Consider the following 23,232-nt stretch of genomic DNA (forward strand, 5'->3'; position numbering starts at 1 on the left):
TTTGGCAAACATGTCAAAGCTTGTGTAAGGGAATACTTCCCCCGTGGATGAAAGGAGGTCTCTCCACTCACTGTGCATGGGACCGACAGAAAGCAGGCTCCCTCTCGCCGCGTGGGACTGATGGATCTAGGTTCGGTTCTGATACAGATCTGGGTTCTGGGTTCTGTTCTGCACTGCACGGGGGCGGTGTGTGTGGCGGTTGGAGAGCAGGAGACAAGACCGGGCAAGGGGGACTCGTGCCATCCCCACACCCACCAGGAGAGGGCGTCCTCCAAGACACCTCTGTTCTTTCAGGAAGCGTTCTCAATCCCTTTCTGTCCATTTTTTGGTTGCAATTTCATAAATATGCATTTATTTTCGAAAGGAGGGAGTTACAGGAAGAGAAGGGGACACAGACAGGTCTTTCATGCGCTGCCTCACTCCCCACATGGGCCAGTCCCAAGCCAAAAGCCAGATATGTTTTTAGGTCCCTGCACCGATGTGAGTGCAGGGGCCCAGTCTGGGAGCTTGCTCTGCTGCTTTCTCCAGGCTCGAAGCAGGGAGGTGGTTCAGAAGTGGAGTGGGGGACTTGAACTCACACCCCATGGGATGCCAGTGTCGCAGATGGAGGCTTCACGTGCTATGCCACAACACCAACCTACTTGTTTTTTTTAATGTTTAAAAATGATTTTTAATTGTTTTTATTAGTTTTTACTGCAAAGTCAGATATACAGAGAGAGGAAGAGAGCCAGAGAGGAAGTTCTTCCGTCCGATGATTCACTCCCCAAGTGAGTGCAACTGCCACAGCTGGGCCAGTCTGAAGCCAGGAGCCAGGAGCCAGGAGCCTCTTCCAGGTCTCCCACACGGGTGCAGGGTCCCAAGGCTTTGGGCCATCCTCCACTGCTTTCCCAGGCCACAAGCAGGGAGCTGGATGGGAAGTGGAGCTGCCGGGATTAGAACCGGTGCCCATATGGAATCCCAGCATGTGCAAGGTGAGGACTTTTAGCCACTAGGCTGTTGCACCAGGCACTCCTGAAATATTTTTAGCAGTGCAGCTGCATAGATATCAAAGTTGCACTTTGTGTCATTTGGAAGTTTCCGGTGTGTGATTTCCGTCTCTGAGCACTGCGTTCTTGAGTCAGTGCCACTCCAGGTGTTGGTGTCCTCCATGTAAAGCTCTTGTGTTTGCATCTTAGTTATGATTCTACATAGAGAATTCCATAGTTTTGTGGATTTGTATCTAAGGGCTAAATATTGACATACATTATTTTGTTAAATGTTGCTTTCTTATTTGTGTTTTGTACTACCATTAGAGAACTGTATTGATTTTTGGAAAAAATGATGTTTATTTGTTTTTATGGAAAATCAGGTTTACAGAGAGAAGGAGAGACAGAGAGGAAGATCTTGCATCTGCCGGTTCACTCCCCAAGTGGCCACAACAGCCAGAGCAGAGCCGAGCGGAAGCCAGGAACCAGGAGCTTCTTCTGGGTCTCCCACGTGGGTGCAGGGACCCAAGGCTTTGGGACTTCCATGACTGCTCTCTCAGGCCATAATAGGAAGCTGGAGGGGAAGTGGAGCAGCCGGGTGACAAGCCTGTGCCTGGGATCCTGGTGCATGCAAGGCAAGGATTTATCCACCAGGACATCTCGGCAGGCCTTATACTCATTTTTTAAAAACAGGTGTTTAGGGGAGTGACACACATCTGTAACAATTCTTGCTTTTAGTAGAGAGTGTTTTAAGAATAGAGCTGTCCTGTGCAGGCATTTAGCTCAGTGGCTAAGACGCCCACGTCCCACAGGGCGGTCTCTGGCACCAGGCCGACTCTGGCTCCTGCCCCCGGCTTCCTGTAAGTGCAGGCCCTGAGAGGCGGCGAGGACTGCTTACAGGGTGGGGTCCTTGCCGTCCACGTGAGACCTAGGTTGCGTTTTGGCAGACGTCTCCTGCCCATCCGAAGTCCTGGCAGGTGCTTGAGACATGATTCTGTAGATGAGACCAATTTTTTTCTCTCTGTCTCCTCTTCTGTCTCTCATAAATTTAAAAAACAAAACAAGGGCCCGGCGTGGTGGCCTAGTAGCTACAAGTCCTCGCCTTGCACGTGCCAGAATCCCATATGGGTACCGGTTCTAATCCCAACAGCCCCACTTCCCATCCAGCTCCCTGTTTTTGGCCTGGGAAAGCAGTCGAGGATGGCCCCAAGCCTTGGGACCCTGCACCCGTGTGGGAGACCTGGAAGAGGAGGATCTGGGCTCCCGGCTTCGGATTGGTTCAGCTCCAGCCGTTGCAGCCACTTGGGGAGTGAATCAGTGGATGCAAGATTTTCATCTCTGTTTCTCATCCTTTCTCTATATCTGACTTTCCAATAAAAATAAAATAAAATTTTCAAAAAATATGTATTTCAAGAGATATTGGAGCAGCCCTGAAAAAATATTACTTTTGTTATACATGTTAATATCAGAAAATACTTTGGGCATATATGTGTCCATGTAATTGTACTCCATAAATAATAAATTTGCACTTCAAAATAAGATTAATGAAAGTGCTTTTTAAAACATTGGACTAGCATGGTGGTCCAGCATGCTCTTCCTCTAACTGCAGTGCCGACATGCCATGGGGATGCCAGTTTAGTCCTGGCTGTATCACTTCCCATCCAGCTCCCTGCTAATGGCCTGGGAAAGCAGTGGAGGATGGCTCCAGGCCTTGGGCCCCTGCATCCAAGTGAGAGACCCCGTAAGGGGCTCCTGGCTTCAGATCAGCTCAGCGCTGGCCCTTGCATCCATTTGGGGAGTGAATCGACAAACGGAAGATATGTCTGTTTGTATCTTCCTTTCTGGCTCCGTAATACTGACTTTCAAGAAAAATTAATCGGTGTTTTCAAAAAAAAAAAAAAAAAAAACCCTACATTGATTCATATGTAAAATCACACATTCCAGGCTGGGATAATGACAAACTTCCCCCCCCCCCCCGCTTTTGTCAATGCTTCAGTGGACGCTGGAGAACCGTGCAGTAGGTGGCATAGTTCTCTGAGCATGCCAGGCTGCCTTCTGCCCTGTTTACGCCAGGAGTGACCCCCCCATTTCAACGGACAACAGAAAACATGGTGACACACCTCCACATGCTCACCAGGGGGCGCTCCCACCTGCATTAAGAACGACTGGTCAAGAGCTACAGGGTCTTCAGGGAAACTCTTCTCAAAGAGAAATGAGATTTGTTTCCAATGCAGGTTTAGTTCCATGACCGTCTGAGGCATTTAACACATGCCATATATTTCTAAAATATATAGAAAATTAAACCAAAATATAAGTTAATTTTGGGCCCAACGGCTAAGTTCCTTCCCTGTATGCACTGGGATCCCATATGGCATGAGGTCATATCCTGGCTGCTCTACTTCCCATCCAACTCCCTTCTTGTGGCCTGGGAAAGCAGTGGAGGATGGCCCAAAGCCTTGGGCCCTTGCACCCATGTGGGAGACCTGGAAGAAGCTCCAGGTCCTGGCTTCATACCAGTGCAGCTCTAGCATTAAGGCCATTTGGGGAGTGAGCCAGCAGATGGAAGATCTTTCTGTCTCTCCATCTCTCCTTCTTTCTGTAAATCTGCCTTTCAAATAAAAAAAAATTTAAAGAAATGCATATTAGGAAAAAAATATGCATGGATTTCAAACTTCTTGTATACCAAAAAAGTCTTTATGTTTCAATTCAGTTTTCCTCCAACTGTTGAAGTACCCTGCACTATTTGGGAAGTGAACCAGAGGTGAGAAAATCTCTCTGTATTCATTTGAAAGGAAGAATTACAGAGAGAGGTCTTTCATCCTCTGGTTCACTTCCCAAATGGTCACAACAGTGACCTCTGGGCCAGCTGGAAGCCTGGAGCCTCTCCCAGGTCTCCCTTGCTTGTACAGGCATCCAAGCATTTGGGATCAGCAAGGAACTGGCTCAGAGGTGAAGCCGACAGAACTCCGTGCCCATATGGCATGCCAGGATCACAGGCAACGACTTAAACCCATCCTCTGTGTCGGTCCCAACACTGAAGATTTTTATTTCTCTCCCAAAGTTTGGTCTTACTACATTTAAAAAAAAATTTTTTTTTTCAAAAGTCAGATATACAGAGAGGAGGTTAGACCGAGAGGAAGATCTTCCGTCTGATGTTTCACTTCCCAAGTGGCCGCAACTCCCATACTGGTGCAGGGTTCCAAGGCTTTGGGCCATCCGCAATTGCTTTCCCAGGCCACAAGTAGGGAGCTGGATGGGAAGCAGGGCTGCCAGGATTAGAACCAGCAGCCATATGGGATCCCAGTGTGTGCAAGGCTAGGATTTTAGCTGCTAGGCTACTGCATCTGGCCCTGGTCTTGACATATTTTAAAGAGTTTTGGAGGTTATTGCACTAGTACAAAATAATGGTGACGATATTGTTATCAATGCCGTACTAAAGGCCACATAGAGAACAAGTAGCTTGGGCAGAATCTGAACCCAGAGCTGCCTGGTGTCCAAGCCAGGGCCCTTGCAGCCTAGCGCAATGCTCTCTGCAATGAGGTCTCAGGGAAGTCAGATGGACATTAGCCGTCACACCCCGGGCATGTGCGGTGCTCTGGGCCTGTATTCTGCCTCTGTGGAAGAGCGAGAAACTTGGAGGCCTGCAGCACAGAGGTGCTGGGGGAATCCGGGGCCCAGGAGGGCACAGGGAGGCAACTCAGAGAGAGCCGTGCCAGCACAGGAAGCCACGCCCACTTGGCCTCAAGGCCTTGGGAGGTTGAAACTTCAGCGGGCACTCCACAAGGGAGATCCAGCCCTGGGGAAACCAGGCACATCTGCCAGCCGCCTTGCGTTGGCCAAACACAGGGGACCCAGGAAGGAGCCAGGGACACCCCTCCTGGGTGGGTGAACCCCTTCCAGACAGCAGCAGGGAGGAAGGGCAGGGTACAGCTTCAAGAGCTGCAGACCCAACAGGCAGTCACCCAGGGTTCCACTGTTGTTCTATAGAAGGAGCATCCTAAACCTCTCACCTTTAGGCTAATCTGATTGGCCAAAATAATCACACGTAGCTTTAAAAGCATTGATGACCTGAGCAGATCTCTCTCCGCTCCTGAAACTCACTGAACATCACCACTCGAGGCTGAGCCAGGGGCCACGGTCATGGTTGCCACACTAATGATGAGGCTGTTTTGTCTGGCTGGAGGTCTGGGTTCCTCTTTGATGTTCTGGGAAGCACCCCTGGTGAAGAACATTTATTTGGGAGGCCTCATGCCTGCTGGTACACAGTATGGGGAGCTGGCAAGCTTGCACTGAGTCCTGGGCATAAACTCTCCAGGCCCCTGAGGCTGTTGGGAGACTTCTGGATTCTGGAGGGGAAAGGGGGGACCTCTAGATGAAGATCAGGGGCTGGGGTTACAGGCTCTGCCCCTGATTGAGTGGCAGCCACCACTGGGGGATGGAGGGTAGTGCTGGGGGAAGCGGTCTGGCTGGGCAGGCCCCTGTGCAGACACACCCCCAGTCCTGCTGTGCTGTTACCACGCCTGAAATCCAGACATTTTATGGCATTTGGGTACTTGGCATCTTGGTGGGTGTTATCGCCCCATCAAAGCAATTCCCAGAGAACCAGCTGGAAGCTCCCAAGATGGCAGCAACAGAACAGGCAGGGTTCCAGTGACCTGGGACCCAGTCCCGGCTCACTCAGGCAGGCTGGCTGCGGGGTAGCAGTCCTTTCTTCATTTGCTTTGAAGGAAGTGAACCAGATTGTAGACTCTGAGGTCTGTCGTCTTCTCTCTGTCTTCTGGCCTCCTCACAGCTACAGCCACTAACTGGAGTACTCCAGGGGCTCCCCTAGGATCCAAGATTTGGTGCCCCGTCTTCTAGCAGCACTGACCTGCCCTCCTGCAGGACATCCTGGCTTCTCACCTGCTGTGTAACCAAGCCATCCTGGGAACACGGGAGCGTCCGCAGCCTGGGTTGTGGGTTCACACCCCCATCCCTTAGCTTAGCACTTCAAAATTAGAGCTTGCCCCCTTGTCCTGGCAATGCCAAGACTAGAGGGCAGCTCAGGCCTCACTCCTTGGGAGGTACTTATTTATTTAACACCTGGGACAGGAGCTCTGCCCAGTGATATGCAAAAAGCACTTTACATTTTGCATGGTGCATTCGCATACTTGCTCACTGCACCCTCACCCAGCTGGCTTTGTTTTCTAGTCGTACAGGTGAGGGAACTGCGGCTCGGGTCGGGTGCTTTGCCCTGGTGATAGAGCGGGACCAAGAGGGAGGCGGCTGCAGGATTAAGAACCCCGAGGTTCTGGGTCTGAATTCTGGCTCAGCCACAGCTCCCGCCAAGGCGCCTCAGGAAAGGGACCTCACTTCCCTGGAATGCCTCACGTGTCAAGAAAACAGCTATTCCAGCCAGGGACCGTTGGAAGGCCTAAATAAAACCAGGCCCAATAAGTGTCTCCTTCCCGATCCCAGCTGCATCTCCTCCCTACAGAAGCGTCCCGAGGCGCCCTGGTGCCAGCCGCTCAGCGCCATGCCCGCTTGGATGCGATCCCTGCGCCGGGTACCGATATCCTTAAAGGCCCAGGGATGCTGGGTACAACGCGAACAGGCCGCTGAGGGAAGGAACTGCGCGGCCCTGGGCCAGTCGGAGCGCGCGTGGCGGCTCCCACAGCACGCACCGCAGAGGGTGCGCAGCTTCGGTGTCCTGGAGAGGCCCGCGCCCGACTCGTCCACTCTCCTGGCTCCGCCACCCAGTCCCTGGCCACCGAGTCGGGACGTCAGCAAGCCATCAGGCAGCCAGGGCGCAGGCAGCGTGCAGCTAGTGGCCGCGGTGCCCCAGCGCCCGGACCCCGCCCCCGGCCCGCCCCCAGCCCCGCGCGGCGGGCGGGCGGGAGGCGGGACATGCGCAGCGGGCGCGGGGCGCGCGCGTGCAGCCTCTCTGCGCCGGGAGCCGTGGGGGCGCGGGCCGGCAGTGGGCGGGGAGCCGGGCGCGCGCGGGCCAGCGCGGAGTGCCAGGCGGCGGCGGCGGCGCACCCGCGAGGCCCGGAGTCGAAGGGGATGCGAGAGGCGGTGCCGGCAGAACTGGGACGGCTGTGACCTCGGCGAGGCCAGAGCGAGGCAGCAGCGGCGGCGGCGGCGGCGGTGGCTGCGAGCTCCGCGGGAATCCTCGGGGGAAGGGGCGGGGGAGGGGACGGCGGCAGCGCGGGGCGCAGCCCGGGCGGGGCCGGGGGCCAGTGATGAGCGAGCGCACGGGGAAGCTGCACGCCGCCGCCACTGCCGCCCGGAGCATCCACCGCCCGAGTCGCTGCCGGCGATCCCGGCTATGGAGTCGCTGAACGGCCCCACGAGCGGCGGCGCCCCGGACGCCAAGCCTCAGCCGCCCGGTCAGCACCACCGCCACCACCACCTCCACCCGCTGGCTGAGAGGAGGCGGCTGCACCGCGCGCCCTCGCCCGCCAGACCCTTTCTCAAGGACTTGCACACCCGACCTGCCGCTCCCAGCCCGGCTCCCTCCGCCCCTTCCCCTGTCCGAGCCTCGGTGTCCGCCGCCCCGCGTTCGCCCAACCTGGCGGGCAAAGCGCCACCCTCGCCAGGGCCCCCGGCAGCTCCCGGCCGCCTCTCTCGGCGCAGCGGCGGTGTCCCCGGCGGGAAGGACAAGCCACCGCCGGGCGCCGGGGCCAGGGCGCCGAGTGGCGCCAAGGCCGCCCAGGGAACCAGGAGGGCGGCGCGAGCGGGGCCCGCTGAACCGTTCATCCGGACTGCGAAGCCGCCTGCGGCCGAACTGTCTCCCGCCGCCGCTGCCGCCAAGAGCCGCAAACCCAAGCGCGGCTCCGGGGCGCCCCCGATCCGCACCCTCGGCGCTCCAGCCCCTGCTGCTCGGATCCCCTCTGTGACTCTCTCCGTGACCTCGGCGGCCGGCTCCCCCGCGCCGGGCGCGCGCATCAGCCACACGGACAGCAGCTCCGATCTTTCCGACTGCGCCTCCGAACCCCTGTCTGATGAGCAGCGCCTGCTCCCGGCAGCCAGCAGCGACGCCGAGTCTGGCACCGGCTCCAGTGACCGAGAACCCCTAAGAGGAGCGCCCACGCCCAGCCCTGCATCCCGGGGACCTCCGCCTGGCAGCCCCGAGCCCCCAGTGTTTCTCGTCGCGCCCCCCATCGCCTCTCTCGGGGGTCGAAGTAGCCCAGCCGGGGTCCCCGTGGGGTCGCCAGGACCCTGTGCAGCGGAGGATGCTGAGGGTCGCGTGCCGCCGGAGCGAGCGTTCGCTGGGACTCCCAGGGATTCCGGTTTGGGCGAGCAGCCGCGGCTTGTGCAGGTGCCGGCGCCAGAGGAGGAGGAGTTGCTGCGCGAGATGGAAGAGCTGCGCTCCGAGAACGACTATCTCAAGGTGAGTGGGCGGCAGGTGTCCCGGGCGCGCCACCGGAGGGCTTGCGGCTGTGGGCTGGGACGTTCCAGCTCGGTCAGCCTTCACTGCACTTCCTGGCGCCTGCGCGCTTTAGGCGCTGGGAAGTTCAGCCAACTGCGGGAACGAGTCCGAGACCTGTGGGTCGCAGCTTCTCACCCACCTAGCTCTTCGCCTTTCTGCAGATCTGGTCTTTTGAGCATGCCTTTTGCTTTGTTGACATGTTGCGGGGCGAAGGGGACGGGGAGGAATGGCGGAATCTTCAGGGACCAGTACTGGCCCCTCAGCTGTAGGGGCAGGGCTTTGCCTCGCTGGCTGAGTACCTGTGGCGCCCTGCGGTGCAAGTGTGTTGGAGTTTGTGTAGGTTGTGGCAAGCGCAGGATGGGCGGTTTGGCAGGTTGCAGAGGCACCTGCAGTTTCTGCAGTTACAGAAGGAGCTGCCATACCCCCCTGTCTGCTTTGGGCTGTGGCAGCACCGACAAGAAGGGGGGCCCTGGCGTTTGCCCTGATCAACCGGAAGTTCAGGAGGGGTTCTTTGAGTGTGACCTGAGTTGAGGGTCAGCGGTGTTTTGCTGGCCAGCCCGTCGCTGGCACCGGCGTGCAGGTTCTTCCCTCAGGACAGGCCCTGCCAGTACTTTCTAAGGAATCGCGACCTTCACTCTCTCCTGTCTCAGTGCTGTCCAGCAGGGACTGCTAATGTGGCTTCTTAGTCTCCTTAGCCCTCAGGAGCTTCATCTGGCTCTGTCCTTCTCTCCTGGGAGGAGGGCTGGCAGGGAGAGCTGAGGGCACAGACGGTGCTGGGTGACTTGAGGGAGAACCAGGGGGTTTGTATCAGGGGCAACTCTTTGGTCCTCAGGTTTAGTGAGTAATTCCAGTGGTGTAAAGTAACCCAAGTCGGTGTTAAGATCTTAACGCATGCCCTCCCAGACCAGCCCGGTGGCCCTGCCTTATCAGGAGGTGATGTGAGTCACCCGTTTGCTCAGCAGATGAAGAAGCTGCTGGGTGGAGGCCCGGTTTTGAGGACTGTTTTTCAGGTGAGGAGTGGAGAAGGCTTGTTTGGAACCCGGGGACTGCTGAGCTGGCTGGAGCTCACCCTCTTATCTTGTGCCAAGGGATGCGGGAGGAGAGAGCTAGAGTGGGATGTTTTCAGAAGTTTGCTCTTGTCACCTGTTCTCATGTAAAAGGCTATAGTGTGATGCCCCAGGGTGAGGAAGAGAGAAGGCTGCTGTGTTGTGTGTTGCTCTGTCGTGACAGCAGCCCTGCTGCAAATCTCTGGAGCAAGGGTGACCTCCCTGAGCTGCGAGAGATAATCGGATTCCTTTTTATAGCCTCAGCCGACGGGCCCCCACCAACTTTCCCACGTTCCCCCAAATATTGACTGCTGAGCTGCAGAACATGAATTTTCTTCCCAGATGTTTCTCATGACATCTCTGATCTCAGGGTGGGCGAAGTGGTTCTTGGGTGACGTGGTATGGCTCCCTCTTGGCGGTGCTTAGGTGCCCAGTGCAGGCAGTAGGGCTCAGTCCCGGCGTCTGTGCTGCTCTGTGGGGCTGGTCCGTTCTCTGCACAGCAGTGCTTGGCTCTGTGTTGATCGTAACTCCATTGTCGGAGGCCAGGAGCCGAGAACCTGAAGACTGGAAGCTCAAGCTGCGTTCACAGCTCGGAAGCCTTGCTGCTTCTGTTTTCCTCCGCCTTCCGTTGCTGCAGGCTGTGCCCCTATTTCCAAAACAGGGCTGCTCTCTCAGCCTGCACCGACTGGTAGTTGTTGTCTGGCCTCCCTGGGGCACCTGTGTGTTTTCTCTCCAGGTGACGGGGACATCCTGGGTCCCTCTCCGCCAGCCTCTACTTTCCACTGGCAAGGCTTACTTTGCCTGAAGTGCTCAGTGGCCACTTCCTACAGAAAAGGTGTCAGTCATCTGTGTGCTACCCCTTCCCCTGACAGCAGGATGAGGGGAATTGGGTGGAGGGATGTGAAGGAACCCAGGACAGGACATCTGTGAAGCATGTGCCTGCTTAACCAAGAGTTTCAGGTGCAGGAGTTTGAGTTGGGAAAGAAAAAGGCATCTCTGGTTGGTTGGTGAGCCAGCCCCTCGTGCGTGGTCGGGCCAGGCTAAGGGACCAGGGTGGGGCTGTAGTGATGCTTTTGCATTCCAAGTTTCGAGTGTGGACTCCATAATGGGAGCTTTCCTTTGGGTATTGGTGTTGTTCAGGGTATCTTTTTATTATTATTATTTAAGATTTTAAAGATTTATTTGAAAAGTAGAGTTAGAGAAAGTAGGAGTCGGAGCTTCTACCCGCTGGTTCACTCCCCCAGTGATTGTAATGGTTAGAGTTGGGTCAGATTGAACCCATGAGCCAGAAGCCTGTCTGGGTCTCCCATGTGGGTGCCGAAGCCCAACACCCTTTGCTTCCCCGGGAGCATTCGCAGTGAGCTAATCAGAAGTGGAGCAGCAGGGACTTGAACTAGCATCCACATGGGATGCCGGGCACTGCAGGCAACAATTTAACTTTTTTTTTTTTAAGATTTAGTTTATTTGTATTGAAAAATCAGATTTACACAAACAAGAGGCAAAGGGAAAGATCTCCCGTATACTGGTTCACTCCCCTAGAGGCCACAATGGCCAGAGCAGAGGCAATCCGAAACCAGGAGCCAGGAACTTCTTTCCAGGTCTCCCACGCGGGTGCAGGGTCCCAAGGCTTTGAGCCATCCTCGACTGCTTTCCCAGGCCACAAGCAGGGAGCTGGATGGGAAGTAGAGCTGCTGAGACCAGAACTGGTGCCCATATGGGATCCCAACGGCATATGCAAGGCGAGGACTTTAGCCACTAGGCCACCTCACTGGACTCTGTATTTTTTGTTTAAATTAAGATTTATTTATTTGAAAGGCAGAGTGACAGAGAAGAGATGGAGATGCAGGTAGAGCTGTAGAAATACGTAGAGATGATAGAGAATTCTTCCATCAACTGGTTCACTGCCCTACAAGGCTGCAAGAACAGGGGCTGGGTGCTGTCAAAACCAGGGACCTCTAACTCCATCTGAGTCCCACATAGTAGCAAGAGTCCACCGCTTTCCCAGGCACATGAACAGGAAGCAGGATCAGAGGTGGTGCAACCGGGACTCAAATTCTTGCTTCAATATGAAATGCTGGCGTCACAAATGGTTGCCTAACTTGCTGCACCACACGCTGGCTGAGCAGTGTGTGCCACTGTCAACAATCTACAGCAACGATTGGGCAAACTACTTAGGACGCAGGCTCTCTGACCTGGCACCAGGAACCCTGATCCACGGAAGGGCATGGGAAGTGGAATAGCCGGGATACAAACTGGTGCCCCTACGGGAACCCAGCACGTGCATGGTGAGGATTCAGCCCCGGAACCATCATGCCGGCCCTGCAGGTTAGCTTGATGAACCACAACTCGGGCCTTCAGGGCTTCTGTTCAAGATCATAGACGGAAGTGTGTCTTTGGCAGCTGCTCCAGAGAGAGTAGATGCCACGGAGAGCTCTCACGTTTGCATACGCCCTCTCTGGGTGTTACCCAGCTCAGCACTGACAGCTTCCTGGCCTATGGCGACCATGTAAAGTCTCCTTACTGGGCAGGACTGTCACAGTTTGTGAGTGCTAATGACCAGAGTGTAATTGATCAGAAACATAAGGCCAACGAAACCCCAAGAGGATGCCATATTGCTGGTGAAATTCTCTCGGCTGTGAGCCAGACTGCTGTCTGAAAATTGCCAGTGCCAACAGAGCGGTGCACAGTGGGCAGGGTGGGGTCTCCTCTGACCTCGCTTCCTGTCCCTCCTCCACCTGCCTCAAAGGGCATCTGGGTTTCTGGACAAAGAGTGACTTTTTTTAAAAAAACTTAAGTCAAAAAAATTTTTTTTATTGGAAAGTCACTTATACAGAGAGGAGGAGAGACAGAGAGGAAGGTCTTCTGTCCGATGATTCACTCCCCAAGTGACTTCAATGGCTGGTGCTACACCGACCTGGAGCCAGGAACTTCCTCCAGGTCTCCCACGTGGGTAGAGGGTCCCAAGGCTTTGCGCCATCCTCCACTGCTTTCCCAGGCCACAATCAAGGAGCTGGATGCAAAGAGAGACCACCAGGATTAGAACTGGTGCTCACATGGGATCCCAACGGCATGTGCAAGGTGAGGACTTCAGGGCCCGGCGGCGTGGCCTAGCGGCTAAAGTCCTCGCCTTGAAAGCCCCGGGATCCCATATGGGCTCCGGTTCTAATCCCGGCAGCTCCACTTCCCATCCAGCTCCCTGCTTGTGGCCTGGGAAAGCAGTTGAGGACGACCCAATGCATTGGGACCCTGCACCCGCGTGGGAGACCCGGAAGAGGTTCCAGGTTCCTGGCATCGGATCGGCGCGCACCGGCCCGTTGCGGCTCACTTGGGGAGTGAATCATCGGACGGAGGACCTTCCTCTCTGTCTCTCCTCCTCTCTGTATATCTGGCTGTAATAAAAATGAATAAAAATCTTTAAAAAAAAAAAAAAAAAAGGTGAGGACTTCAGCCGCTCAACCTTGCGCCGGGCCCCCAAAGAGTGACTCTTAAGCGCGAGGCTGCGTGGAAACCCAGAGATCCACTGTTTGTTCTCCCTTGGGTTTGGAAGAACTCAGGAGATACTTGGAAGTATTTAGAGTTCAAGGGTAATGCGTTGAATTGTGCACTGGGCTTTGCTTCTTTAAGAACACCCAGGCATTTCTGCTTTTCCTAATGCTGAGGCCTGACTGCCCCTAAGCCCGGGTTACTTCCTGTGGGCTGGGCTGCTCCGTGTTCGCCCGGATGCTCAGGGACGCTCAGTGATGGTCAGAGAAGCTGGAGTGCCCGACACCAACATAGTAATTAGGACCTGTCCCCACAGGCTTTCCAGGGCATAATCACCCTGCTTTCATTGGCCTGTTCTGAAGGTTCCTTGAGCAGCCTCGCAGGCTCACTACACTCCCTGCCCCCTGCTCAGTCCCCGTGCTGGACCCTGAGGCTGCTGATGGCCTGGGTGGTTGTGGGCTTGGGAGAGGCTAGGCCTGTTTTGTTTTTCCTCCCGCTGTCTCAGTTATTTTATCCAAACTATTTTTTTTGGCTAAAAGGAGACAAGTTGCTGCTAGCCTCCAGGGCAGGTAACTGGCCTCTTGGAGGGGCCTGGCTTCCTGAGGGAGGGCATTGAAGTTTTGGTTGCATGGGGTGCCTGGGGTCCCTGAGCCAGCCTTGCCACCCTCTGACTTGCTGTCGTTTCTGAGTTCCCGGCTATCCTAGGCTCGATCCACTCAGCTGCCTTGATGGCAGGCCCTGGGTGTGGCATGAAAGGGGACACTTTGGGATAGAGCAGCAAATGCCAGCAGCCCAGGGGTTTCAGCTCCTCTTCTTTTTTTCTCCCTTCTTTTCCAGAAGGGCCGAATGGACTCTTCCCTTTTCTTTCTTACCAATGCGCTTTGCCCGTGCGAGAGCAGCTGTAGTCGTCTTAGGGGGGCAAGATAATGTGGAGCAGGGCAAGCTGCCCGTCAGCTGCTGGCTGAATTGTCACTTGGTGAACAATGGTGGCGGCCCCTGCACCGCCTCAGCTACAGCTGGGAGTCTGCAGAGAGCATTTCCATTGTCCGGAGGAAAATGGAGTGGATAATTCATATATGACACAAAAGACAATGGTGTCTGCCGAGAACTCCCAGAAGATGGAGTTACTGCGGCTGCGGCCAGGTGACTTGTGTCTACTCTCCAAATTGGTTCTATTTAAAGGGGAGCATTGAGATAGAATTGATGGCTGGTTAACAGGGATTAAGGTTTGGATGTCATTATCAGCATGAACTAGAGTTTTCCACATTTCTAAGAAACCTTGGATTTGACTTTTGTGTCATGAAGTTGTCCCGGAGGATTCCAATGAGGCAGTTTTGATCTCAGCGTAATGAGTTGCACGCATAGCACCTCAGTCTTCCCCTTTGGTTATGTGTTCATGGGGCTTGATTTGTAATCTGTAGGCCAAAGGGAATCCTTGAACAGCTTCATGCTACCTCTTTGTTTTCTTTCCCATAAAAACGTTGAAAAATCCATTTCATTAAACCTAGGTGAGGTTTTCTGACCAATGGGTTTCCCCTTGGGTTTGTTATCTCTGAGCTGAGTGTGCCATAAACAGCTCCGCGTTCTGCCTGGCTTGCTTTTCCAGCATATGGAGACAGCAGGCATCGTTCAGGTTCCGGACTACTGTTTTTTTCTAAATCAGAGCGTGCTGTCAGGAAATCAATGTAGTGTGAGCTTGAAAATCACTATCTGTCAATGACCCTAATCCGAATAATCACAGTTTTTTTGCTTTTCAAATGGTTGCCAGCTTCCATGGTTTATAATTTGCTTCTCTTGTAATTTCTTTCCACCGAGTCTGCAAATTGCCCTCTTGTAGACTCCAGAAAGGAGCTGAGACGTTGGCCTCCCCCCTGCCTGTGCCGTACAGTGGTGCCGAGAGGCCTTTAGCCTTTTAGGATCTGCACATCCTTCTGTTGATCCTTCCTCGAATGGCTACTCCTGTGCATAGACAATTGTTAGGTTGCTTTTATTAGTTTACATGGATGATGGACTTTGAAATGTACAATTGAGGATCTGTTATTATTGCATTTGTCCCAGCTATAGCAGATAAAATGTGATATTTGCTGGAAAGGGCACACATTTGGACGTTGCCAGCCCTGGGTTTCCGGCTGACTTTTGCACTAGCTCTCGGGCTGTGGATGCACCCACCAGCCTTGGCTGGACTTCCTTGTCTGTAGAATGAAGGTAATACATTCCAGACAGGGTTGATGGCGAGATTAGTAATAAGGGTACAGCGCTTAATAAAAGGCGTCATCAGCTCCATAAATGTAGATAAAATACAGGTTATAAAAGCAGGGCTTTGGATACGTGCAGTTATGGGCTCTCATTTGCTTTTCGGTGTACCTACGATGGTGGTTGTTTATGCTGAAAAGTATTAGTTGTTTATATCTGGCCTATTCAGTGAGAGAAAGGTGTGATTTTTCTTAAAGCCTATAATGGCTGTTTAAAAATCTGTCACGTATCCAACATTTAACATGGGAGTTCATGAGGCCACTCTGCAAAAATCAGAGAACATTTGCATACCTGGCAGTTGTATAACATAACATCCTCTTACGGCCAGATCACATGTTCAGGACTTGTGTCTGAGTGACAGGTGATTCCGGGCGTTAGTGTCTTTGGCTTTAAGAGACAAACTGCTCACAGGAAGAGCCATCACAGACCCTCGCTCCCTGAACAGAGCAGCCAGTAGGGGTGTGTGTATGTGTGTGTGTGTGTGTGTGTGTGTGTGTGTGTTTAGCACTTGCCTTCCAGCTGTGCTCAGAAACACGAATTGAGGTTAGGCTCTTAAGAGTCTGATCCATCAATTTGTGAACAGGACAGGAGTGAAACTTGACCTCGATTTTTTGAGGATTTGGGGCTCACTTTCTTCTCTGTACGCAGAGTGGCAGTCGCCGGGCCCAGCTTGAAACCGCTGGTTTGCTGCTGGACTCCCCCTGGCGCAGACACCATGTCTGGGAAGCCTCTGGCTGGGAATGGAGATGCTGACAGCCTTGTTTGCTGAAAGGTGACAAGGCACCCTTCTGTAGAGCTGTGCTTCTTCAGCCTGCCGTTGTGCTCAGGTGTGTCCAACCTGCCAGCTTTACAGAGGGCTGCCACATCCCGTGCCCAGCGGGTTTCCCCACCAGGAACAAGATGTACAGAGAGACAGCTCCATGAAGGAAAAGGAAATGTAGCAGGTGCATATGCCATACGGTCTTCATGGTTAGCTTGCCTTTCTTAGTTATTTATTAAAGATTTATATGTTTATTTATTTTATTGGAAAGTCAGATACACAGAACGATCTTCCGTCCGCTGATTCACTCCCCAAGGAGCCATAACGGCTGTAGTTGAGCCAAAGCCAGGAGCCAGGAGCCTCTTCTGGGTCTCCCACCCGGGTACAGGATCCCAAGACTTTGGGCCGTCCTCTACTGCTTTCCCAGGCCACAAGCAGGCAGCTGGATAGGAAGCGGGGCTGCTGGGATTAGAACCAGTACACATACAGGATCCCGGTGGATGCAAGGCGAGGACTTTAGCCACTAAGCTATGGCGCTGGGCCCTTGCTTCTCTTAAGATAGAGCATGCTATACTCAAGAGCTTCAAAAGGTTTTGGGAAAGAACGTAATGAAAAAGATGAGTTTACTGTGAAGAGTTTTGAATTAATCTATGGATTTAAAAAATATGTATCTTATTTATTTACTTGTAAAAAATTATTTGAAAAACAGTGTTACAGAGAGGAGAGAGATAGAGATTTTTCATCCACTAATTCCCTCCCCCAGCTGGCTTCCAGGGCTCGAGATGCCAGCGCCAGTGAGATGCCAGCGCCAGCGCCGAGGGCAGAGGCTGTGGCCTGCTGTGCCGCAGCGCCTGCTCCCCACTGTTTCCTCGTACTTGCTTTCCACAGACTTCTTGAAGACCTTTCTATCTGTGTGAATTTCAAAACTGTTATTTTTGGCACTAGCAAAGAAACTTGTCTTTGAGCTCTGTTTCCTGCAGACTTTTTTTTGGAAGTACTTGTGTTTTTAATGATCTTCTCCTCGTTGATACAGACATTCTGCGAGAGCACTCGGAAGCCTCGGAGGGCATCTCCCTCCTGTGAGCACTGGGAAGTGGGTGAAGCTTCCTCCTTCAACATCCGGTGTCCTTGGAGGTCTGTGGGACAGGCTGCACTTGCAGTGCTGGTTGAGTGGGCCGTTTCCTCTGCCAGGACAGTGTGAGCAGAGTGGAGAGGGTCTGCAGGGGCTGCTCTTCTTTCCAGTGTAGCACTGTCAAAGAGGAGGCTTTGAAAGCTTCCTGGAGAATGCCTCTGATGGCAAAAACCCTGCATGGATTCTAACAACTTTTTTTTAAAAATTGCAAAGTCACATTTACACAGACAAGAGACAAAGGGAAAAATCTTCTGTCTGCTGGTTCATTCCCCAAGTAGCCACAACAGCTGAAACTGAGCCAAAGCCAGGAGCCAGGAGCTTCCTCCAGGTCTTCCTTGTGGGTCAGCATCCCAAGGCTTTGGGCCGTCCTTGACTGCTTTCCCAGGACACAACAGTGAGCTGCATGGGAAGTGGAGCTGCCGGGATTAGAACTGGCACCCATATGGGATCCTGGCATGTGCAAGATGAGGACTTTGACCACTAGACTATTGCGCCGGGCCCTTTAAGGTTTTTAAAGTACGGGTCTATGGATCCTGTGCCCTGGAGTTGCATGTACAGATGTGGGAAGGAATTTCCCTCATTATGCTGCAAGAATGGAGCAAAGTGAAGCTACTCCGAGGTCTGACTCTTGTTTACCTTTGTGATTTGGTCTCAGCAGTGCTTGTATCTTCCATCCACAAACCAGGTTTTTTAATGAGTTTCTTCTTTTTTTAATCAATTGAAAGAGTGAGGCACGATTGGGATTTTGTCTTTGTTGTTTGCTTCCCTAATCCCTGCAACACTTGGAGCTGGGCCAGGCCCAAGCTGGGGGCACAGGGCACGGGCGTCCTCACCAGCCCCTGCGGGGCGCATTAGTAGGAGGGAGCTGTGGGACTGGATTCCCTCCTCACCACAGTGCCTGTCCTTGTGCAGAAACATTTGTTGGTGGCCTGCTGTGTGCCCCCTGCTGCTCTGAGGGCAAGACCCAAGGGAGTCTCTCTTCTGAAACCTGAACAGGAGTAAAGCACCCACAGGAGGGAATGTGTCAGACAGCTCATGGGAACTGGGTATTTTGAAAAACCATGAATGAATTTCAATATTGTCTGTCCACAAACAAGCTCAGCCCCTGCATGTTCACGAAATGTTTTGGGTACCCTGATGCTACCAGGTGGTGGCAAGAGGTAGTGGGGAAATGCTGCAAGGCAGGTGGGGAGCTCAGGGCTCCGGGCAAGGCCAGGCCCCTGGTGGGAACAGCAGGCGACGCCTGGAGGCACCGAGGAAGTCTTTAGTCCTGGGGAGGTGGGTGTGGAGCTAGAGGGCCCTGAAGACTTTGGGTGGGGGTGGGGGATGAAGACAGAGGGCCCATCTGGGAGGATTCGAGGATGACTGGGGTCCTGAGGAGGGCGGGGCTGGCTGTGGAAGACCACCAGGTGTTTATGGAGAGGGCAAGGGTTATGCCTCGACCTGTCCCCGTCTTTGACCTTCAAGCATAGTTTGAAGATTTTAGTTTGTGAGTTCAGATGCATTACTGTGGTGAGCTGAGGGGAGGAGTTTGTTTTTCTAGGAAGGAAAGAGCTTAGGAGCAGATTGGTTATTTAAAAGTTAAGTTTGCTAAGTGGATAGAAAGTGCTCCAGTATCAGGTTGCTTTTGTTTTTAGGAATTAGAGTCCACGCAGCTTTATTATCATGGAAAACGGCCTGCTAGCAAAATGTGCTTGTTTTTCTCTCTTGGAGAAGTTTCTTGGAAAGTCAGATAGCCTACTTTCAGTTGGTGATGTGGAACTTCCGGCTTGGGAAATGGAAACAAGCAAACCCAAGGTGAATTTCAAGTAAGGGAAGTTGTCTTCAGATGCAGCTGCGTAATCAATGCTCAGGTTTCTGTTGTGACACAGAATTTGAGGGACCTTGGCAGGCATTTTTCTAGTTCCAGGGCAGTCATACAGTTAGGATGTACAAGTTTGTGTTCTCTGAAGGCAAGATCCCATTGATTCCTCTCAGGCCTCTTCTTGTGCTTTAGAGAGTGACAAGTTTAGGTCAGTGTTTGGCTTGAATTTAAATGCTGAATTATCCTTGGAGCTGGTTTTATTTATGCTTACAAACATCTTTTGGGAACGGAATGAGTTCCAAGAGACTGCAGCGTGTAATCCAGAGGGGTTTCAGGATCCACGGGCTATCAACAGACATGGGGTGATTTTACCTGCCATGAGCAGCCCAGGGGTCTCCCAGGTGTGGCGCTGAGCTGGTGGGTGGGGTGCAGAGATTGGTCTTTAGCTCTGAGGAGCAGGGCTGGACAAAAGGGATGGACTGCACCCTTGATTGACGAGGCTCCTGCGTCTGCCCTCTGCTTACCCAGGATGAGCTGGATGAGCTCCGTGCTGAGATGGAAGAGATGAGAGACAGTTACTTGGAGGAAGATGTGTACCAGCTGCAGGAACTTCGGCGAGAACTGGACCGAGCTAATAAGAACTGCCGAATCCTGCAGTACCGTCTCAGGAAAGCTGAACAGAAGAGCCTGAAAGTGGCCGAGACCGGGCAGGTGGACGGCGAGCTCATCCGAAGCCTGGAGCAGGACTTGAAGGTGAGCTGGAGAGAGGCGCTGGGCGGGTGGGCGAGGGCTGCCGGGGATGGGGGGTCTCCACTGAAAACCTAGCTCCAGACCCGTAGAAACATGCTTGGTTTACTTTCGGGCTTAGAAATGATGTGGATTGACGTGACTTTGACAACCTGAAATTTGAAATGGTTGGTTATATAAACTGAAGTAAACTTAAATAAAAAAGGAATATGTCAGATGAATGGATTTATAATGAAAAGACTACTTGCCAGTTGGTCTGACAATTGGATAGAAATGATGTGGGCTTTTTGTTGTCGTTTGTTTGTTTTTTCATTTGAAAGGAAGCGGTAGAAAGAGCGCGCGCTTCCATCTGCTGGTTCTATTCCCAGATGGCTGCATTGGCCAGGCTGAAGTGAGGAGCCTGGAAGTCTGTCCAGGTCTCCCCTGTGGGGGTAGGGGTGTTCAAGCCGTAACACCCTGTCCTTTTTCTTTTTTTCTTTTTTTTTTTTTTTTTAAGATTTGTTTATTTTTATTGAAAAGTCGATTTACAGAGAGAAGGAGAGACAGAGAGGAAAGATATTCTTTCAGCTGATTCACTCCTCAGGTAGCCACAGTGGCTGAAACTGAGCCAGCGTCAGCAGGAGCATGGAGTTTCTTCCATGTCTCCCACGCAGGTGCAGGGTCCCAAGGCTCTGGGCCCACTTCCCATCCAGCTCCCTGCTTGTGCCCTGGGAAAGCGGTCAAGCACGGCCCAAAGCCTTGGGACCTGCACCTGCGTGGGAGATCCAGAAGAGCTCCTGGCTCCTGGCTTTGGGTCGGTGCAGCTCCAGCTGTTGCAGCCATTTGGAAAGTGAATCATCTGATGGAAGATCTTCCTTTCTGTCTCTCGTCCTCTCTGTATATCTGACTTTGCAGTAACACACACACACACACACACACACACACACACACGAAACACAGATCTGTTAACCATAGCAGGGTCTTTACTCTTAAGTTACACCGTAGCTCTGGGCGATTTTGCCTGCACAGTTGTTTGAATTCTCTGTAGCATGCACAAGGCAGAAGCCTGATGGCGGTTTCTCTGTGGTCACCGCAGGTAGCCAAAGACGTGTCTGTCAGATTGCACCATGAACTGGAGACGGTGGAGGAAAAGCGTGCGAAAGCGGAAGGTGAAAACGAAGCTCTCCGGCAGCAGATGATCGAGGTGGAGATAAGCAAACAGGCCCTCCAGAATGAGCTGGAGAGACTAAAGGAGGTGAGTCCTGCGGGGGGTGACGCTTCTCTCTGAGGCTCGGTCACCAGTGGCCTGCGTCCCACGGTCCGATCCGACTGTGCTCCTAACGGGTCAGCAAAAGATGGACTTTGCATCCCGCTCACGAGTGGAGAATGGTTTATGTCTCTCCAGCTTGGTTAAAAAAAAAAAAAGACAAAACCCCACACCAAATAAATCCCCCCAAAGGCAAGAAGTCTGTGGGACAAAAGCTGCCTGTTACTTACAAAGACTGAAGTATTCATGATCTAGAGTTTCCTCCAAAGGTTTCTTGAGCTCTTGGTCTGGTAATTCCCTTTCAGATCGTCTGGCCGTTCAGTCCCTTGGGGTGTCCAAGTTCGCGTTACTAGAATGAAGCAGTACATGTTTTCCTGCCTTCCTTCCCTGGGTCCTTGCCTGGCTTTCTACTCACCTATCAGAGGGACGGAGGGCTTGCGTCGTTGGTTCACTCCCCTGACCTTTGCCTGCCGTCGGCATGCAGGGTTGGGAATGCCACCCAGGAACCTATGTGGGTGGCAGGAATCCCTTGAGCTGCTGCTGCTTCCAGGGTCTGCCTTCGCAGGAAGCTGGCATTGGGAAAAGGAGCCCAGAGTTAAGCCCAGCCTGATAGGGTTTTTGTTTGTTTTGTTTTTTTCCCTTTTTTTAAAAAGTCTTCATTTCTAGTGGTTTACTTTCTGGGTTAGAAAGTACAATTGTCTGATGCAGCCATGAAAAACAATTATGTATGCATAGGAGAACCTATATATGTTATTCAACTGATGTAAATATAGATGCATTTACGTTTTGGAGTGGGATTGTTCCAACCAAGTGGTATGGAAAATGGATGTACATACACGTTTTCATTTGTGTATGGCTATGCAAATCCTGTTTTCTTGTTGATTTCCATTATAAGATATCAGTTCAATATTTCCTTGGAAAACCTCCTGCATATTGATGACAATGAAATTAAAAACTCGGTGCTGGCATTCAGCAGCCGCTTCCAGCTGGCGTGTTATCTGCTGACAGGCTCACTTAGCAGTTCATTTTTCCTCTGGCTCGCTTTCCTGATTCACTCAGTCATTCCCTGTCCATCCAGCTGTTCAGTGCCACACTTGGTCAGGCCCGGACCTAGGCCCGAGGCTGCAGATACGGATGCGAACGCAGCAGACAAAGCAGGAAGTGCCCAGCACGTGGCGGGTTCTCCCCCGCTCCGTGCTCATTCATTCATTCATTCATTCATTCCATCCTTTAGTCATGTCCTGTGGAATGCCAGCTCCATGGGAAAGGGGTAGACATTTGGCAGTCTGGTTCATGGTGGGGTGCCTGTGCCTGGCCCCCTTGGCTAAGGAGGGGTCCGATGAGGGGGTTGAGAATGCAGAGCCTGGTGGTCAGCCGTGACCCCGAGGCTTCAGGCTGGGAGAGTTAGCTGCTGAGGACTCTATCCTGCTTGACCTCCGTGTGATTTGTGCCATCGGAAGCAGCTTGTCCTTGTGGAGGGGCCCTTCCCTCTGCATTCCCAGTGCCTGCTGCTCCGCTTCCTCCTTCTCCGTTTGTTTGCCTTTAGCTGCTTTTCTTTCCAGGACTTCCAGATTAAACCTGACCCGGCAGGTGGAAAAAACTTTGTCGGTAGCAAATTCTGTATCATAAAACACACAGCTTGGAAATGAATTTTGTAAAGCTTGGTAATATATTTTATAAGGCTTGGTATGAGTGCGTGTTTGTGTGTCACTGTATAAATGTGCATGTGAAATATATACACACCTGATGTACTTCAGGTGTATTAGGGTACTTCAGAAAGCTTGTGGGAAGATGAAATTAAAAGATGTGTGTATTTTGATGCAAAAATTTGCAAGTCCTTGTATATGAGGAGTCTTCAAGTAGTTCATGGAGAATCTGCAGTATCAACAATGTGTGTTTGGGTTTCAGATTTTTCTGTGCCAAAATAAACTTACCATTTTCCATTTTTTCTAAACTTAACAAAAAAGCGTTGATCGAAGGGAGAGACAGAGAGCCCCTCCTGATCGCTAGTGCACTCCTGTTGGGAGCTGCAGCTGGGAACTCAATCCAGGTGTGCCATGTGGGGAGCAGAGACCCCGCCGTTGGAGCCGTGCGTGTGCCTACCAGCATCTGCTTTGGCAAGAACCTGGAGCTGGGAGTGGAACCTGGGTATTTTGAATGGGGACACGGGCATCTTAGGCACTGTTAACTGCCCACCCTTCCTTCAACTCTTTGTAGTTTCCCTGGTTTTTTTTTTTTTTTGATAACTTTTATTTTTTAAAAAAGATTTATTTATTTGTATTGCAAAGTCAGGTATACAGAGAGGGGGAGAGACAGAGAGGAAGGTCCTCCAATGACCCACTCCCCAAGTGGCTGCAGTGGCCAGTGCTGCGCTGATCCAAAGCC

The 23,232-nt window shown here is 52.6% G+C and overlaps 1 protein-coding gene across 1 annotated transcript in view; it reads left to right on the plus strand.

The window, feature by feature from the left end:
* The first annotated feature begins 6,902 nt into the window (after positions 1–6,902).
* Positions 6,903–23,232, plus strand: part of MTCL1 (microtubule crosslinking factor 1) — a 123,234-nt gene continuing 106,904 nt past the window's right edge. Inside the window, exons 1-3 of the mRNA XM_058676908.1 lie at positions 6,903–8,337; positions 19,383–19,607; positions 20,677–20,835. Of these exons, the coding sequence (XP_058532891.1) occupies positions 7,273–8,337; positions 19,383–19,607; positions 20,677–20,835 (1,449 nt within the window). The 5' untranslated portion in view covers positions 6,903–7,272. The remainder of the gene's footprint in view (positions 8,338–19,382; positions 19,608–20,676; positions 20,836–23,232) is intronic.

This window comes from Ochotona princeps, chromosome 18, assembly GCF_030435755.1.
Source record: "Ochotona princeps isolate mOchPri1 chromosome 18, mOchPri1.hap1, whole genome shotgun sequence".
NCBI lineage: Eukaryota > Metazoa > Chordata > Mammalia > Lagomorpha > Ochotonidae > Ochotona > Ochotona princeps.